We start from the raw sequence: 19,111 nt of genomic DNA, 5'->3' as shown, positions 1-19,111 counted from the left end.
GGCCCTGGGCTCTCCATGGGCTTCGCAGTGGCCATGTTTGCCTTGTGGGTGAAGCCACTTGCTATGAATTGTCCCTGCTCTGCCCTGAGAGCGAATAAGCCCTGAGTCAGTAAATGGCTTGGGCAGCTGGATTTGAAAGGCAGAAGTAGCAGACATTTATATGATGTGGTTAAGGGAATTAGAGGAAACTTAAACACTGCGACTGAGCGGTTTCCCGTGCTTAGGAAAGAATTGTTTGTCTGTCAACATGGGGCCTCTTAAACATCATCACGCTCCCCGCGTGCTTATTGCTCACTTCATAGGCTTTCAGCCTTGCTTTGCAAGTGCTGTTTAACTCGCTCCTGTGATAGACACCATGTCCTGGTGCTAGGCGTTATTTACAATCTGAAAGAATAGTCCTGTCAGGAAAGGGACCAACATGGCTGTTTTTTTAAAAAATAAGCACCCATTTTGAAATAAAAAGCACTGCACAACACCTGCATAGCTTCAGCTGAAGGGAGCTGGGGCTGGCAGATCTCAAAAGGATGCTGCAGGCTGCTCTCTGGAGCTGAGTCTGGCAGGGTTCAGCAGGGTATGTTCGCCATCAGCTCCTGTCGATAGTTTTGTCAGTGCTCAGAGGGACAGGGAGCTGTCTGCAGTCACACCTACAGATGACGTGAGCGTTGGTGTCAGGTAAATAGTGCTGGGGATAAAGCAGTGTCAGAGGCCAACCCGTATCCCTCGGTACCATGGTTTTGTTTAGCAGTGTGCATCAGAGCGCAGCCAGAGGCAAGGTGGTGGGGCTAGGATGTAAATCCCATGCAAATCGTCCTCCTGGATCTGCGTCCGGAATTGGTGATGCTGAAAGAGGCTTCAGGGTCATAGAGGGAACTGTGAACTCCCAGCCTGACACTGGAACCCCGAGCGAAACGCAGACTCCAGCTGCCTTATTGGGGCTATTCCGAGTGGGATTGACACCAGGGCCCCACGTTCGGGGATGGTATTCCTAAATCCATTGCCGGCTGCAGTGCACATGTATGGGTTTGACACTTCAGTGGAGGTGATGAAAAATGCAAGTTGAATCTAGAAAGAGCAACAGATCTTAGGTCTGGAAAATGTAACTTCAAGGAGCTCTTTAGGGCCTCACAAATAAATTAAGCAGTAATTTGATCTCAGCCTAGAAGCACCTGTAAGGGGAAGGGATTTCCTACAGCGGAAGGCTCTTTAAATTAGCAGAAAGAGGCATAACGGGATTTGGCAGTTGAACAGCAGCTAAGCAAGTTCAGACAAGGACCAGGGCATGCACTGTTAGCGTGGCGTGAGCTTCTCTGCTTCCTTCAGACTCCTGCAAGTCAAAACTCTCTGTGTCTTTCTAAAAGATATGCTCTAGCTCCAAGAGGAGTCACTAGTGTGATGAGTTTACTGACTGAGGCTGTGTGGATCTTAAAGATTCCTTCTGGGCTTAAAATCTGTTTCTGCCTTTGATCTTCCTGGAAAGATCTGGGATAGACTGGCAGCATTATAGACAGAGATTCACAACTTTTATAGCGAGATATTCACAGCTTGGCATACACCAGGCAGTTTTATGTGAGGAGATTTACAGATTCCTAAACTCTTCACTTCTTTTGATTTTGCCTTATTTATTAGCTCATGTGTTAAACAGTCAAACTGTACGTACTCAGAGATAACCAGGTGCTGTAATAACAACGAGCATTGGTTTGTCAAGGACAAGACATATCAAATCAATGTTATTCCTAGTCTGACATTGAAATTAGCCTACTGGGGAAAGAGTCACTGCTGCACGTGCCCCACTGCCTGCAGACTGCACAAGCTCCCCTCTAGCTTATCTCAGGGTGGAGCTTTCCCAGTTGTCACTGGGAAACAGTTCTTGCTTTCTGGTCCCTGGGATGCCAGCTCTCAAAGACTCATAGTCCAGGTTCCCTCTTGGTCCTCTGGCCACCTGCCTCGGTTTCCAGCCCTCCATGGGTTCCTGCTCTGGTTTCCCTTCTGGTGCCCTCCGGACATTAGCTCTGGCACAGCTGAGCCCAACCTGGTCACCCTCCCAGCGTGCCGTGGGGAGCCTGCACTTCTCCTGGGGGGGTCACTGCACAGACTGATATGGCACAAGTCCTTTGTGCAACTCCTGTATTCTTTCTGCTACTGTATTTCTTGAGATGAACAGGAAAAAAAAAAAAACCCAGCCCTGAAGCCAAAATAGCAAAAATATAACTACTACATCTCACCTCCCACATAGTCCTGAGGAGTGAAATGACACCTTCCTGGGCAGCATCCCCTGGGTAGGACAGTGGCTGGCTGCACTCTTCTACAAGAAGATTGTATCTTTACACAGGTAAATCATGTCCTCAGGCATCACTGTATTTAAGGACTGGTGACACCTTGTCCTACCTTCCAGTTAACGGGATACACTGGACACACTGCCACCCTCACAAACTCAGAAGCATTCAGGTCTGAAGGGACCTTTGGAGGTCTCCAAACCAACCTCCAGCTCTTAGGAGGGTCAGGCATGAGATCAGAGCAGAGTGCTCAGGGCTCTATCCAGTCTCATCTAGAAAACCTCCAAGACTGGAGATCCCACAATCTCTCTGAGCCCCTCTTCCAATGTCTGACTGTCCTTGTGGAGGAAAACTTCTTCTTCATGTCAGGTTGGAACCTCCTCTGTTTCTGTTTATGACTGTTGTTTCTCATTCTCCTGCTCTATACTGCTGTAACGAGCCCAGCTCCATCTTCTCAATAAGCTCCTCTTAGGAGCTTGAAGGCTAGTGATGGGTTCCCCTGAAGCTGTCACTTCTCCAGGCTGAATAAGCCCAGCTCCTTCAGCCTCTCCCCACAGGGTGGGTGCTCCAGCCCTCAACTATCCTGGTGGCCTCTGCTGGACTCAGTCCAGTTTCTCAACATCTCAGTTCAGCCCTTGGACTGCCTTCTGCCTCTCTTCCCTTAGGTCAAACTGGAACTCTCCCACACATTAACTGTAAGTAAAGACTTTTTACCATCTGATTTTCATCACCTGGGGCAGTGAACAGAAGAGCTGATGCACCTCTGAGCCAGCACCAGCCATCATGTCCTTATCTTACTTACTTATTTACGCCTTAGGAAGTTCCTTTCCTGTTTGCAGTGACTGAAACGCTGAAGCGTGTGGCACCACATAGCACCAGGGACAGGAGGTGTGAGGGGTTCACCCTCTTTATTTCCTCCTGCCTCCCAAAGCTTCTGTCACTGACACTTGCCTTGTGTTTCTTAATTAGCACATTCTAGCTTTGAGCTGCCTGCCTGTGTTGCAGCCTTCTGGAGAAAATCTGCTAAAGCTGTGTCAATTGTATGACAGGAAATACATTTAGGCCTCTTACTAGACTGACAGCTCCTCTTACTCCATGGCATTACACAGAGTCTGAGTGTGATTAACACCCTAAGCCCTTGTATCCATCGTTGGTTTTACGGGTCTCTCCTGAGGGAATCTACACGTGGTTGCACACTTGCCTTTCTTCAGACTTTTGTGGCAGATCTACATGACAAACTCATGGCTGAGCTAAGCCAGGGGATTGTGATGGTACTCCATGAGTGAGATAAGCACCAGGCTGAAAAATCACCCCAAAAGAGCAGTTATCAGTGGTTCATGGTCAGCTTCAGATGGCATTTCAGAGAAGCCTGTGGATCTCTCTTGGGGAGGTTAATTTTTGTTCTCATTGGCATTTCAACTTCTGCCTTCATCGCTTGGATGAGCCAGCAGAGGGTTAACTATAAAGTATTGAGAGGGTCTGATGGTATGGGGCATCTTGAGGGCTTTGAAAGACTGGATCAGATTTCCACGTGACCTTGAAACATTGGAGAGATGGACTGAAATCAAGCAGCTGAATTCAGTAAAGACCTATGCAAAATACTGAAAACATCTGTCAGGGCTGGTTTTGGCTGTCCTTGATCCTGCCTTGGTGCAGAGCTCAGATTAGGTTCCTACAGTGCAGAGACTCAGCATTACATTAATAACTCCCTGCCTGCTCTTGGTGCCTGACAAATAGTCCCAGGACCCTCAGCTCTCTTGCATGTGTTTGCGCGTTGGCTGTGCTAGTGTCACGCAATTCCCAGGCCTGGCCCTGGGCCTGCTGGAGCAACTCATCAAGGACTCCAGTGTGGTGCGATTTCAGCTGGGAGAGGAGTGAGAGTTTGGCTCATATTGTATTAGCAACAATAGTATCCAAGCTCCAGCTGGTCACATAGGAAATGTTGCATTTGTCTATAGTTAAATCAGGGGATGCTGGAATAAATCAGCTGTGTTTCAGGTTCTCTGCTGCTCTTGCTGGATTTCTGGCTGTCTGGCTCATTTACAGATCGTTGCTGGGGAAGTTAAATTACAAGCAATAACCATTCACAGTGATCCAGACTACTTATGGATTTTATAGTGTAGGGAAAAACTGGCAGTGTTTCCCCAATTACCTTCTTCTCACCTTTGGAGCAAATGCATTTCTCACTTGGGGATTTTATGCATCTTTATGGCAAATAGGGTGTTAATGACAGTATAATTACTGGAATTAAATTTGGATTTAATTTTCTGAACACAAATGGCTCCTTTCTGTCTTTCTTCTGTTTCCTACTCGGTTGCCGGCTGTGAAAACATCTCTTTTCAGGATGTTTCCTGGTGCACAGGTGCTTGTTGGTATGCATACTGGATATGCAGTAACGCATAAGGTACAGCCACTTCCGAGCTGTGTTTCACTCTGCTCTTGAATGATGCTGACTATTCCCCCCAGGTGAAGGGGAAGAACATGATCAGCAGAGCCTGGTGAAAGAATCATGTCTCCTTGGCGTTTGTGGTGTCTACATCTCACAACACTTTACAAACAGGATCCACTCTGTTAACTGTTCTGCAGGAGAAGCGGTGGTTATATGTAAGTGCTGAGACTTCCCTAAGGTCAGGAGTGCTCTATGGACTGAATCATCACATCTTGGAAGAAGGGGTCCTGAGCTGCCCTACCTACTCACACTTCCTTCTAACAGCGCTCTCATTCCAGCCCCTCTGATTTTTTCTGCCTGTTCATCCCATTCCCTTCTTTGTCTCTCTCCATTGTAGAATGAAAGCAGATGACAGCTGATTTAGTCCAATTGAATGTTAAAAGTGCTTTTATTTCTATCAAGCAGTTGTTTCCACTATTCCTCTAGATCAGTTTAGGCATCTCCTCAGCGCTGGTGGAAAAGAACAATTTTGGTTATTGTCCTAAGGGCTCCTGAAACATCATCAGATTCTTTTTCAGTCTTTATTGCATCCTCCCAGACTTGCAGCCTGATGACATCCCTGGGTTTCAGGCAGCTCCTCACACCTGGACAATACCAGGAAGATCCATGCATGGACTCAGATCAGCATGGAAACAGGAGAGCCTGGGAAGAAGTCAACCCTCCTGAGATGATGATCTGACTGTGCTGGGGAAATCTGCAGCCAGAACTGGTGCCCAGATGTAGCAAGATCTCCACTATCTCCACCAAGGAGATTTCTCCTCCAGAAGCCCTCCAGGATGATGCAGTGCAGCGATGCCCTCCCTAACCATTTCCCTCTGTCCCATCTCCAGCAGCACAAAGACTGGGGCAAGGATCAGGCCATGTTTGCTGGTGTGTTGAAGGGCAAGTTAAGCAGGCTGTTTTCCCCTTCTGGGGCTCTATCTTGCTGTAAGCCTCAGTAAGGAGACAGGCTTTGTACCACAGTTGTTTTAATGTAGCTCATCTGCCCTCATTGTGTTAGGCATGTGCCCAGCTTCAGTTAATCTCTGCTATTAGGATCCTGCTAGTCCTTAAGTCTAACAATTTATTGTCGAGTATCTGCTTCTGCCAGCTTGGCCACTACCTTGCTGAAGCTGTAGATTGCTGATTCACCTCGTTCCATTGGTGGTACTGGTGGGACTTGCTGAGTGATGAAGAGATTACTTTGGGAAGTGCTCACCTTAAGGAGCTTAATGGCTTCTATGTTGTTTTCTTCACAGCTTGCCTTTATTTTGCTATACTCTATTGCAGAGAAGCTCCATTAGTTTCAGCAGCCAGCTGAGCAGATGGATTTAGCTGGTCTATGGCAATGAAGTAATTATGTTTCGGTACAACAGAGAGACAGCAAACACATAAAATTAATTCAGGTGCAGCATCCTGGTCAGTGACTCAAAGCAAAGAGCAGTTCAGGGAGGCCACCGCGGCTGCACTGTGACCGTGCTGTTGGCAGCATGGGTAAGTTACTAGGAATATATCCCTTGGTTTCACTAGATGATGTTGGACTGGCTTTTCCCATGTCCAGTTCCTTCCTTGGGTGTGTATTAGCATCAGAGAGATTGATTACTGTTCTCATCTCTCTTCTGCTTCTGTTATAATTAAAACAGCAATATATGCATGAAGCAATTAGATTTTAATAATACTTTTTTAAACAGGATGTCAAGGAGCTTAGTAAAAGGACTTGGGCTGGAGCCAGATCAGCATCTTAAGACTGGATTATCATTAAAATGCCTGCCTCCCGCCTGGACAGCGTAGCCTGAGCACAGGCTTTAAATCTGCTTTTTTAGTCAGGCTGCACCTCATCTTCTTCTGCAGACAGTACCCACAAGACCCCGTGCTCCTGGGAGTTGCAGGAGCAGAGTGGGACATTGGTAGGGACAGCTCTGTGGCACCTGTGGACTCTGGGTCTGCTGGTGGGACAGGAGCATCCCCATGCCAGTGCCCACACTCATCCTCATCCCCATTGCCATCACTGTGAGCCAGGGAGCCAATATTCAGGTCCGCCTGTTCTGGGTTGTTTCCTGTAGAGGAGGCAGTTGCTAACTGGATTGGGTTTTTTTTCGTGGCAGGTGTGCTCATCTCTGTTTCGCAGAAGAAAGCGAGGTGCTCCACGAGTGTCTGCGCTCTAGGGTAGCATCTCTGAGCTCCCTCCCCAGCCCCGCTCTCCAGCACATCACTGGCTTTCTCCTGCCTTGTTTTATCCTGTATCCTGCAGCCCTTGGGCCCTACATTGCAGTCACTCCAAGGCAAATCCTCTTCTTCTCTGAATATAGGGGTCTTACTCCAAATAAAGGTCTTACTCAGACCCTCATGTGGTGCCGCTGGGTGCCCGTTGAGCAGGAATAGGGAGGGTGTAAGACACCTCCAACATCACTGCAGGCTGCACGGATGTGCCAACCGGCAGCGATGAGCATCCTCCACCAAACAGCACCGTGCCCAGGTTATCTTCAGGAAAGGATTGACACCAGCGTAGCAGCTAACCAGGAGCTTGCAGAGCAAAGGGGCACCACGGTGGGTTACAGCAGAGCCTTGCCCCTGTCTGGGTCAGGAAGTGATTTCTCAGCTGCTGTGAGAGGGTCGGATCCTGAGGAAAAGCAGCCTCTCTAGCTGCAGGATTTCCCGTGCTCTTGTCTTGTGGCCAGTTTCTTGCTGACCCCTTTTAAGCCTTGATTTGCATGCTGCATCATAATTCAGTCCTTGATTAAGTGATTTAGCACGACTTCCCACATAGTCCAGAGTAATAGCGTGTCTAGTTTTCAGGCCTGGGAGGATTTGTGTGGCATTTGTTTCCTGTGCAGCAGGCAAAGAGATTCTGTGCAAGCCATTTAATTTGTGGCAAATTGGACACACGGTCTGAAGTAAACAGGATGCACTTCAACGAGAGCAGAGGCAAAGTACGAGGACAAGAAAAGGAAATGGGAATAATTGGCTGGAGAGGTTTGCAGAGGATCTCAAACACTAGCCAGCAGTGCCCTGCCGTAGCAGAAGAAGTGGGTGTTAGATCAGGATTGTGAACGAGAGGTGTAAGTAGGACACCTGAGCTGATCCTTCCGCACTGCTGAGCGGCGTGAAGGCCTCAGCTCCGATTTGGGGCACCGTGTTGAAAGATGTGATGAGCAGGACAGCAGTGGGGACAACGCGGCCAGCCGAGAGGCTGGAAGCAGCGAAGTGCAGAGAGATGAGCCCTGGCTCCAGAGGGGTGCCAGGCTGGTGGGGTGAGGAAGACAGTGCTTTGAGGTTGTAAGACAGCAGCATAAGGCTTAGGGCAAAGGTTTTCGCAGGGGTGAGAGAGAAGCACTGGTAGCCATCATCAGGGGGTGGGCTGGCATCGCAGAAGGTTTTTAAAAGAGATGGCCATGCAGATGATGGGAACAGAGTGTGAAAATCCACTGCTCAAGGCATGTTGTGCCAGGCACGCCAAGAACCAGGTCAAGCACTGGACAAGCATTTGTCAGAAGCAATTTAAAACTAGCTCCTGCCATGGACTAGGGCAGACTAGTGGATGCTTGAGGGCCTCTCCTAGCCGTGCTTTAAATGGCGCTGTGATTTAAATGAAACCTACACACTAGAATGTGTTGTAAAAATGACACAATTGTTCACGCCGTCAAAATATCTAGTGCTATTTCTGTAGCATCCCTGAGTTCAAGTGCAGTCATAGAGAACAGGAGAGCATGAGCACTGTGGCCTGATGTTAAATTGCAAACTGAACTCTTTCAGTAAGCACAACAGTATCAATAGTAATACATCTTTCATGCCATTGTCATTTAGTGTTATTAAATATGTGGCATCTAGGCGTGTAGACTTTTATCTTTACTTCTTTTCATAGCAAAACTCTGTTTCCTGTATCCTTGTATTTACCTAAAGAGAAGTATATTCACACACTTCCATGTTAATAGCAAAAAATAAGTTTTCTATGCAAATGTGTTTATATTTAAAACCTGGTGTGGCAAAAGTTTTAAAGAAAATGCAGTGTTAAGTGAGACACAACAGCTGAACTTTCTTAAGGCAGTGAAAAGGTGATCACAGGCGATATATGTTAACAATGGTGGTTTGAGAGAGAAGTATTGCAAAACAAAGTACAGCTTTTTAAAATATACTGCTCATGCCACTGTGAAGGATTTCTCATGAGATGTTACTCCATGTGAGATACAGCAGCACTAAAGTATTGCTGGAGTTGCATTTCCAAGTCCACATTTAGTTGCTTTTATTAAACTGGCTTGCTGAGCTATCGTACAATGAAACTAGTGTAAACCTGAAATAAGAAAAAAATAAGAGATGCTGAGTGATAAAGAAATGTGCCTGAAAGCTGATGGTGCTACCTGCCAACTGGCAGCCAGGGCTGCAGCTCAAGATTGCTGCGGTTCCTCTGCGTCGCAGGGCGGGCTCCGTGATTTCATCCCTTTGGAGGGGACCGATGTACGTGAGCGTGGGTGCTGAGCCTGCCCGAGCCGCTCGCTGCGGGGGGTCGCAGCCCTAGCAAAGAGGTGCCGCAGATGTGGCTCCTCTTGGGCGGCCCAAGAGCCACGGGAGCCTGTGCCACTACTACCTTCCCACCTTCCTTCCTCCCCGCTGCTTGTGTTTGGGAGATCCCACGGCTAAAACAACAGGGATTAATGCCCCCACCGGATTTTACATTTTATGCTGTTATAATATGCAATATGTAGGCAAGCTTATGGTAACAGGGCTTTCCACTGAGTGGTACTAATAGCTAATTAAAGTAATTGATCCCATCCAGAAGAGACACATTGCATTGCACTTTGGCAGGTCTGAACCCAGTAGGGCTGGATCCAGGATCTGAGAGTGGTGGGTGATGCTCTGCCCGTCTCCCCCAGGGAAGGAGCATCCCTTCCCTCTGCCATCAGTCGAGACAAGCAGCCCTGAGCAAAGGGGAGTGCGAGCTGTGCTTGGTGGGGAAGCACACACATGCACGTGCACACACCACCACCACCTCCCTGGGCTGGAAGCAAAACCTTTAGGGCTTTCTACTCCCCTCCAGCCCTTTTACCCCACCTAAAGAGCTCAGGGGAGGGTAGTTACGCTGCGCACTGAGCACACAATGATTTTTCTCCGCGCTTACTGCTAAATGTGTGAAGTGATATGACTGATAATCATTTCCATGAGCCTTGTGAGTAAGTTATCGTCTCACTCGGCTGCCCTCTTTGAAGTGGCTGCTGTTGGCTACTCTCAGTGACAGAGGGTAATGATGCCCGGAGGCAATGCTGGTTTTTATCCAAATCCCCTCTCCCCCCACACACATATACACACTGCTCGCAGTTAGAGTGCAGCCAAAGCGTCCCCAGGGCTGGCAAAACCCAGCCTGGTTTAATCCAGGAGCAGAGAGCCTGTTGCTCACCCTTCCGAATCACAGTTACTGTGGGGTGTCAGTGCAGGGCAGAGTTAAGGTTATTTGCTTAGCTGGTCCATTCCAGACTTTGAATAATTTTCACATGCAGCCTTAACTTTAAAGGCTGTGGTTTGGTAGTATTTGAACTGAGGGTTGTGACCATGTCTCTGTTTTGAACCCTTAAGTGACTGATGCGGAAAAGGCAGAAGAGGGAGGTTTCACACCCAGGTGACTCAAGGACACAGTCTAATCCTCATGCTGCGTGTCCGGCTTGGCTGGGCCGGAGCAGCACACGCACGGGCGGTGCAGCATGCCCCATCATCTGCATTTGCTGCGGAGGGGCTTCCTGGATGGATTAAGCAGCTCAAGACACATTTCTGACTCTTTTTAGGGACTGTTTCAAATATGTTTCATGGTTTTATGCTCTTGGCACTGGTGGTAAATTTAGATTGAATTAAAGTGTCATTATAATGCCCAGCCGGGAGGAGCTGCGTGAACCGCCCCAGGCGCTGTCTGTGCTTGGTTTCGCCACGCTCGCTCAAGTTTTCATGCATGACTGCTAAATTTGGGCTTCTTATGGCTATATTTAGGTGCCTAAATTAGTGGTGTGTAAGAGACATTGCTCAAGGCTCTGAAGTTATCAAGAGAAGAGAGCATTCAGCATGGCTGGAAGCCAAACCTCTTCTTCAGCTGCCCAGATAGAGAAGTTCAGTGCTAAGCCTTTATTAGACATGAGGTAACCGTGGTCTTGCCTTGCAGTGCCCACCAGCACGATCCTTGTGTTCCCCATGCTGGAGGCCACTGCGGCCAGGCTACACACTGCATCCAGTATGAGACAGGTTAAGCAGATAGCATTAGGTGTTTAGCAGATACACACACTCAGCCAAGGTGTACAGCTGGATCAGGCCAGCTAGCAAGTGCCTTTTGGTGGCAAGCCGTTCACCAGAGATCCTCGTGGGGCTGCGTCTTGAGCGAGCAGAGCTGCAGCAGCTGTGCAGGCATTTTCCCACCCAGTGTGTAATGCTCCTAATCTTGTTACAGCTGGCAGCTCTTCTTCCAACAGAATTTGGTGCTGCTGATGGTTCATTAAATCCTGTTAGCACAACTTGCCACACCGTGCTTTGGCTGCTCACTGCTTAATATTTCCCGAGCGCCTTGCTAAGGGTCAGTACAGATCATGCCATGGTCCTGAGTAAAAAAAGGAAGAGCTCCAAGGTTGGCTGAACCAAACTCCTCCATGGCCTGGCTTTGCTGGAGCCAGAAGAAACACATGCGGAAGGGTTTGGCTCCTGCTGTGTGAATATTTTTGCATGGACAGAGACACTGTAAAGGGAGTGAGCATGGGTGTGGGGTTCCAGCCTGCCTCTGGCAACGGCTTTCTTTTCATACAACCATGGGTGAGGATTTGACCTTCCTGTTAGCTATCGGCTATTGTTGGAGCCTGGTCTTTCCCTCTCGCATGGGTGTTTCTAAGCCAGTCTGCACTGTGGCACACCGCACACGGGTACCTGCCCTTTAGCTAGAGGAGATGTCTGCCCAGACCTCCTGGGTTTCAGTGGTCTACACACTTCTGATAGTCCCAGCACCTTCCAGGTCTGATCTGATTTTGTTTGCACCTCCTGACTGTCAGATGTCGCTGATCTCATGCCTTTATTGGCAGAGTGTGTACTGTCAAGCTAGAGCGAGCAGGCCGGTCCCATTGCAGTGTCTTTGCTGGTTCCAGTGGCTTTACTGGGAGCCTCCAGTGAGCAAGAGCAGGTCACTCAGGGAGTCTGCTTAGACCTGGGGCCATGAGACCTGTCTCTCCAGCCTGTGCGTTGATGTGATCTGATACAGATGCTAGTAGAGATCTGAGTCAAACATGTGAGCTACAGTAAGGAGAGGAATTTGCCCTGAATAGCACTGGCTTTAGCAGAAGATAGAGAGACAAGCATCCATGGAGTCAGTGTCTAGCTTATCCAGTGCCTCAGCATGGAAAGCGGAAAGCCCCAAGATCCTGTGTGGTTGCTGACACCTGAATGACCCAGCCATCCCCTGGGCTTTTCTGCAGGTTTCATTCCCTGCCAGCAGAACATTTCCTGCGTCATTTATTTCCAAACAGTAGCAAAATACGCCTAAATCCTTATCTCCAGTCTGTCAGCTAATTCTTCTGTGGGCCAGCAGCAATGCTATCAAATCAGGCTGTGAGTGTTACTCCAGGCTCTTGGCGGCTGATAAGCACGTTGCTGCTGTATGCAAATGGGCTTCTTGAGAGCCCAAAAGCAGTCACAGAGTGGTTGAGGTTGGAAGGGACCTCTGGAGATCATCTAGTCCAACACCGCTGCTCAAGCAGGGTCACCTAGAGCATGTTGCACAGGATCGCATCCAGGCAAGCTTTGAATATCCCCAGAGGAGACTCCACAACCTCTCTGGGCAACCTGTTCCAGTGCTCTGTCACCCTCACAGGATTTTTCCTCATGTTCAGATGGAACTGCCTGTGTTTCAGTTTGTGCCCATTGCCTCTCATCCTGTCACTGGGCACCACTGAAAAGAGTCTGGCCCCATCCTCTTGACACCCTCCCTTAAGACACTTTTATACATTGATAAGACCCCCCTCTCAGTCTTCTCTCCAGGCTAAACAGGCCCAGCTCTCTCAGCCTTTCCTCATAGGGCAGATGCTGCAGTCCCCTAATCATCTTTGTAGCCCTCCGCTGGACTCTCTCCAGTAGTGCCATGTCTGTCTCGTACTGGGGAGCCCAGAACTGGACATGCTACTCCAGATGTGGCCTCACCAGGGCTGAGTGGAGGGGGAGGATCACTTCCCTCGACTTGCTGGCTCATGGTCAACTTGTTGTCCACCAGGATTCCCAGGTCCTTCTCTGCAGAGCCACTTTCCAGCAGGTCAACCCCCAACCTGTCCCGGTGCTTGGGGTTATTCCTCCCTAGGTGCAGGACCCTGCCCTTGCCTTTGTGGAACTTCAGGAGGTTCCTCTCCACCCAGCTCTCCAGCCTGTCCAGGTCTCTCTGAATGGCAGCACAGCCCTCTGGTGCCGCAGCCGCTCCTCCCAGTTTTGTATTGTCAGCAAACTTGCTGAGGGTGCACTCTGTCCCTTTGTCCAGGTCACTGATGAATAAGTTGAACAAGACTGGACCCAGTACTGACCCCTGAGGGACACCACTAGCTACAGGCCTCCAACTAGACTCTGCGACTCTGATCACAACTCTGAGCTCAGCCATTCAGCCAGTTCTCAATCCACCTCACTGTCCACTCACCTAGCCTGCACTTCCTGAGCTTACCTATGGGGATGTTATGGCAGACAGTGTTGAAAGCCTTGCTGAAGTCAAGGTAGACAACATCCAGTGCTCTCCCCTCATCTACCCAGCCAGTCATTCCATCATAGAAGGCTATCAGATTGGTTAAGCATGATTTCCCCTTGGTGAATCCATGCTGACGACTCCTGATCACCTTCTTTTCCTCCACATGCTTCGATATGACATCCAGGATGAGCTGTTCCATCACCTTTCCAGGGATGGAGGTGAGGCTGACTGGCCTGCAGTTTCCTGGGTCCTCCTTCTTGCCCTTTTTGAAGACTAGAGTGACGCTGGCTTTCTTCCAGTCCTCGGGCACCTCTCCTGTTCTCCATGACCTTTCAAAGATGATGGAGAGTGGCCTAGCAATAACATACGCCAACTCCCTCAGCCTTCATGGGTGCATACCATCGGGGCCCATCGATTTGTGGATGTCAGATTTGCCTGAATGATCTCTAACCCGATCCTCCTCAACTAAGGGAAAGTCTTCCTTTCTCCAGACTTTCTCTCTCTTGTCTCCAGGGTCTGGGATTCCTGAGGGCTGGCCTTTGCAGTAAAGACTGAGGCAAAGAAGACGTTCGGTAACTCTGCCTTCTCTGTATCCTTCGTCACCAGTGCACCCACCCCATTCAGCAGCAGGTCCACATTTTCCATAGTCTTCCTTTTGCTACTGACGTATTTGAAGAAGCCCTTCTTCTTGTCCTTGACATTCCTTGCCAGATTTAATTCCAAATGGGCCTTAGCTTTCCTCGTTGCATCCCTGCATACTCTGACAACGCTCCTTTATTCCTCCCAAGTGGCCTGTCCCTGGTACAGACATCATTTCCAGCTTAGCATTCAGCCAGCCTTGGCTCCTCTGCTAGGTGTCAAGGCTCATAGCATGCTCTGGGTTCACCCGCAATATAACAGCACTGGGTTGCAGTAAGAATGGGGCGGGGGGGGGGGGTAGGTTTTGGAAGGCTTCAGAGCTGCAGATCATGTTGCACGTACTTGATTCGTATTCATTTGTTGGTGCATGGAGCCGGTGTGGAAAATCTTGCTGTATTCACAGCGAAGTTTGGGTCTCTTTGGTCTTTCCATCAGAAATGACCCAGGGAAGTCTCTTTGCCATCATTCATTGAATTTCCTGGTCCCGTCACTGGTGTATTTTGGTAACGGAGGAGCCCTCCCTCTCGGGGTCTTCACCTTGACCAGCCTTGGTCCTGAGCAGGGTAGCAAGGAAGAAGGTGAGGTCTTCTCCAGCCTCAGCCATTGCTGGGCACCAGGCACAGCCCCACTCTCAGAAGTGGCTAGGAGCCTCCCTCTTACTGAAAGGAGGGGGGCAGGGGGCTGTGCTGGGTTTATCAAGGGATTTAGGCAACTAAAAAAGCAAAGATCCTGTGAAGTCCTGGCAACTGGATGCCTCTTCCCATTGAGTAAAATAAGGAGACATTTGTGAGTTTTAGACAGCTATGTTGGTGGCTTCTTGCAGCTCCTCATCCCCTTCTACACTGGCTTGTAAAAGCTTAAACTCCTTTTGCATGGGAAGCTGGCATCCTAAGTCACTCGGATGCCTTGTAAAGGGGATCAGATAATGCAGCTGTGCCTAGAAATCTCATCCTGCCAGGAACGTCAGGCTCTGGGAATGTCATCGGCATGAAGGGGCCCCACAGGACAGAGCCAGGCCTGTGCCCCTCGGCCAGGACTCAGCAGGAGAGGAAGGGCCCAGTCCGCCTCCTGGGGAAGTTAGGGGAATTTTCCATTGATGGCCTTGCCAGCATGGTTGACACTCTTGCTGCTTTAAAGCACAAACATGTTTTGTTTTGTTTAATCCAAACCTTACAGCAGATGTTTTATTATTATTCCACCAATGGGGGAAAAAAGGGTTGCTGAAAAGTGCCAGCATCATGGGTTTTATGGGAAGGTTTTTATTAACTTGGTGTTTTACTGTTCAGCAAGGGAGGGAACGCATCAGCCAAAAAGCAGTGATTCCAGTTTAAATGACTCCCATATTATGGGTGTGGAGTTCATTATGGGCTGGTTTGTGGTGCGCTGGGCTGGGGCTCGCAGGGCAATGGCTGCCGGGTTTTCAAACAGCCTGTCCTCCTCCTCCTCCCCCTCTGTGGCGCCACCTCGGTCGTCCTCTGCCTCCCAGTTTGCTTTCAGCATCAGTACTCGCATTTGGGTCTGAGGTGACAGTCCAGGGTCCCGCAGCAGTCGTGCCTACACTGCCTATGGGGCCAGGAGCCAGTGGTCCTCTCTCATGCCTCAGTTTCCCTGCCTGGAGAGCCAGGGCAGAGCCTGAGCATGAGGCAATGCGAGGCAGTGGGGGATTTGGCTGTGGGGCCAGCCCTGGGCCAACACAGCAGTGCCCCATCAGCGGGGCAGAGTCTGTCCCCATGCGGAGCTGGTACTGCCCTGGCCGTCCCCAGCCAGGTGCTCTCCTGACACTTTCCTCCTTGCTGCTGCGTCTGAGAGCGTTTTGCCCTCTTGTTGGGAAATGCTTAAAGAATAAAATCAATGCAAATGTTGCTGCGAGTGGCCCCAGCACCCGTTCGATGAGCTCCTCGGGGACAGTCCTGCCGCGTAAGCTCAGCTCTACATCTGCCGGCGCCGTGGGGGGATGCTCTGCACCGGCTCCCTTTCCTCTCCCGACCAGCCCACGTGGATGCAGCGTGAGCGGCCCCAAGCCCGATGCTGTGGGTGATGCAAGGTGACACGGGGAGGGTTTCGAACGCTGTCAGACAGCAAAGCAGCTTTTCCGGGGAAATAGCTGGGTCCTGAAATACCCCGAGCAGCTGTGTTTATCTGAACGCGCTTGTTTAGAGAGATGCTCAGCTGTGACGTGGGCCGTTAGTATCAACATCGCTGCTAGTGCCCAAACCAGAGCCACAAAGGGCGTTGCTCAGTTAACGGAGTTAACGCAAGGCAGCACCTTCCCCGGGTATAACCTGTGCGCCTGGGAAATAAAAGCAGCCCTGGTCTGTCCCAGGGCTCGGATGAGAAATGGGGTTATCGTTTCCAATCGGACGTGTTTCCAAACAGCCCAGTTCAAACGAGGGCTGCTTTCGCCCCAGACCTGCCCGCCATAGCTGCGGGCAGGCTCTGCTCTGCTGGGGCTGGGCTGGGGCAGGAGAGCAGCCAGCCCCACATGTGCGCGTGCCTGTTCATGTCTACCCGCCCGTGCCATAGCTGGAAAGGGGGCTGAACGCCTGCTGCCTTCAGTGCACCCCAGCTTTGCTAGAGCAATCTAGAGACATCTCTGCAGCTCAGCGCGCAACTTCCTCTGTCATGTCCCCGTGGTTTTTTTGCAGCGCTGGAGGAAGAAGCCCGTGTGCAATTGCTGCACCCCGAGGCTGTTAGAGGATCTGATTGAGAGGTGAAGTGGTTTCCCAGGCAGGGAGAGCAAAAGGGCAGGCAGCCTCCTCGCTCAGCTCCTCGGCCTCCCGAGAGCATCTCCCGCGTGGAGGCGGCGCTTGGCCCTGCCGGGCTGTGGGATGCCAAGGGGGGAGCGGGCAGAGCGGCTCTCTGTGGGCTGCATCTGCAGTGTCTTCGCTCCCCTGCTCAACCCCAGCGGGTCCCCCCTGCTAACCGCTCTGCCTCGCTTGTTCTCTCCACAGGAGAAGAAAGGCCAGGAGGTTAAGAAGGGCCCCGAGGTGGAAATCGCAAAGCTGGACAAGCTGCTCAACCTGGTGCGCGAGCCAGCCGGCCAGGCAGGGCGGTGAGCGGCGGAGGCGGCAGCCCCTCGGGCCGAGCGGGACGGCAGGCCCCGGCGGCGGGCCGGGCAAACAAGCCCGCCTTTGACCAGCGCCTGCTTGTCATGCATGCCGTGGCCCGTGCTCTGCGCGGTGGGAACGCTTCGCCTCCGTGCCCAGACAAATAAACAGCGCTGCTGAAAAGTCCCCGGTGTGTGCGGCCGTCTCTGGGTGCAGCCGGCACCTCGCAGCTCCCCTCCGCCCGCAGCGGCTGGGGCCGCCTCTGCCCAGCCGGCGGCTGCAGGAGTGCTCCGGCTTGCAGCGCCGGCTCGCCACTCTGCAGCAAAGGGATTAGCCGCTGCGCGGCTGCGGTGGTGGCAGGAGCCGCGGCGGCCTCGCTGCATGCAGATGAGCCAGGGGCCAGCGGCGCTCGCAACGCCGGCAAGCGGCAGTGGCGGCAGGTGACCTCCGTCTGCTTGGCTCACCCGCGTCCCCCACGAGCGTCCCGTAACTTACGGCCACTCAGAAACCTGCTGCTGCTTTTAGCACAAGGGTGCCGTGAAATACCCAGCCAGGTTTCTCATCCGGGGCTCAAGAGCCCCGGAGGGACGCGGACACCAGCCCTTCCTTGTCACGGCGCCCCAGCAAGCCACTCGCGCCCCACAGCCCCTCTGCCAGCAGCTCTGCCCCTGCGGCGGCGCCTGCTCCGAGCCGCAGGGGCCCCCCGAAACGCTCCCCGCACTGGGGCGCAGGGCAGAGCGTGCAGACGCCAGCCGGGTCCTACCATCAGTTTATTAGTCTAGTAAAAACACCATCGCAAAGGGACGCGGTAGCTACACCTGATGGTGGGGCACTGACATGGGAAGGGGGCACAGGCCCGGCCATGCCCACGGTGGGGGACCCCCGGCTCGGGCACCCCGCAGCCCCCATCGCCCACAGCCCCCTGCTCTGGCTCTCGCGGAGCAGCGAGGAGGCAGCCAGCGGGGCCGGAGGATGGGTCAGCGGCACTGGAAGACCCTCGGGTGCTGTTCGCCCTCCGCGCTTGCACGGCAGCATCGGTGCCAACGCTGGGGGCGGGGAGAACAGGCAGGCCGGGGACGCATGGACAGGCCCAGCAGCCCTATGTGCCCTCCCGGCTCACAGGGGCGACTGCTGGGGCAGACGGGTGCCCCGTGCCCCCCGCTCTCCCCAGGCCTCCCCCAGCACCTGCTGCCCGAAGGCACTGGGAATCAGTGAGGCCCGGCTCCAGGTGCCCAGGGCTTGCTGGCTCTCCTCCATCCCCACCGCCAGCATGGGCGTCCACGGAGGTTGTGGGCCCCAAAACCGCACCAAGGAAGGGCTCTGCCCAGCTACACAGCGCCCGCAGGCGGCTCAGCGTCCCCTCGGCTCTCATCCTGTCCAGCCCAGCACCCCGGCTAGCCCAGTCCCAGGGTGGATGCGGTGTCCAGGCTCGTGCAACTCCAACCGATTCCCCGAGCCCTCGGCAGACCCGGTCCAGGTGCAGGGCAGCAACGAGAGCGAGGACTCGGCTGCTGACCCTTCCCGGCACTGCTGGCCGTGCGGCTCACGGCTGCAGCAGGTACTTCTCTTCATTCCTTGTCTCATCCGTGTCGGAGGACGGGCTCTTCTTCGGGCAGGACGGGGTCCTGCAGGCCTTGCAGAGGATGAGGAAGAGGATGAGGATGAGCAACGCAATGACGCAGTTAAAAGAAATAGCGACGACCGCTCCAGCGGAGAGAGCTGCCCCCATCGCCGCTCCCTGGGGAGACGCCGGGCCCCCAGCCAGCCCCTGGCCTCAGCCCGGCCCTCTGGATGCCGGTGCAGCGATGGGGAGCGCGGTGGCCACCTGTGGGCATTGGCGGGGACCGGCGGGGACGGCCGCAGCTCCCGAGGGCCCCGGCTGCAGTGCCGGCAGTGGGGCGGCCCCCCCCCCCGGCGCTCCTGCCTCCAGGCCGGGCCCCCGCTGCGGGCAGGGGAAGGCGAAGCGGCTTCTTCGGCACCTGCCGCCCCGGCAGACGAGCAGGGCCTCCGCGACGGCTTCGCGGCGACACTCGCAGCCGAGAAGGAC

At 52.5% G+C, this 19,111-nt stretch overlaps 1 protein-coding gene across 2 annotated transcripts in view; it reads left to right on the top strand.

Annotated features, from left to right (window-relative positions):
- The window catches only part of LOC135323455 (dynein axonemal intermediate chain 1-like), a 149,167-nt gene extending 131,917 nt beyond the window's left edge, over positions 1 to 17,250 (top strand). For both annotated transcript variants that reach the window (XM_064501893.1, XM_064501894.1), the window contains exon 20: positions 16,969 to 17,250. In XM_064501893.1, the coding sequence (XP_064357963.1) occupies positions 16,969 to 17,073 (105 nt within the window). In that variant the 3' untranslated portion in view covers positions 17,074 to 17,250. The remainder of the gene's footprint in view (positions 1 to 16,968) is intronic.
- Positions 17,251 to 19,111: the final 1,861 nt, after the last annotated feature.

Source organism: Dromaius novaehollandiae, chromosome Z (genome assembly GCF_036370855.1).
Source record: "Dromaius novaehollandiae isolate bDroNov1 chromosome Z, bDroNov1.hap1, whole genome shotgun sequence".
Classification (NCBI taxonomy): Eukaryota; Metazoa; Chordata; class Aves; order Casuariiformes; family Dromaiidae; genus Dromaius; species Dromaius novaehollandiae.
The sequence above is the reverse complement of the archived record's forward strand: the minus strand, read 5'-3'. Positions and strand labels throughout refer to the sequence as shown.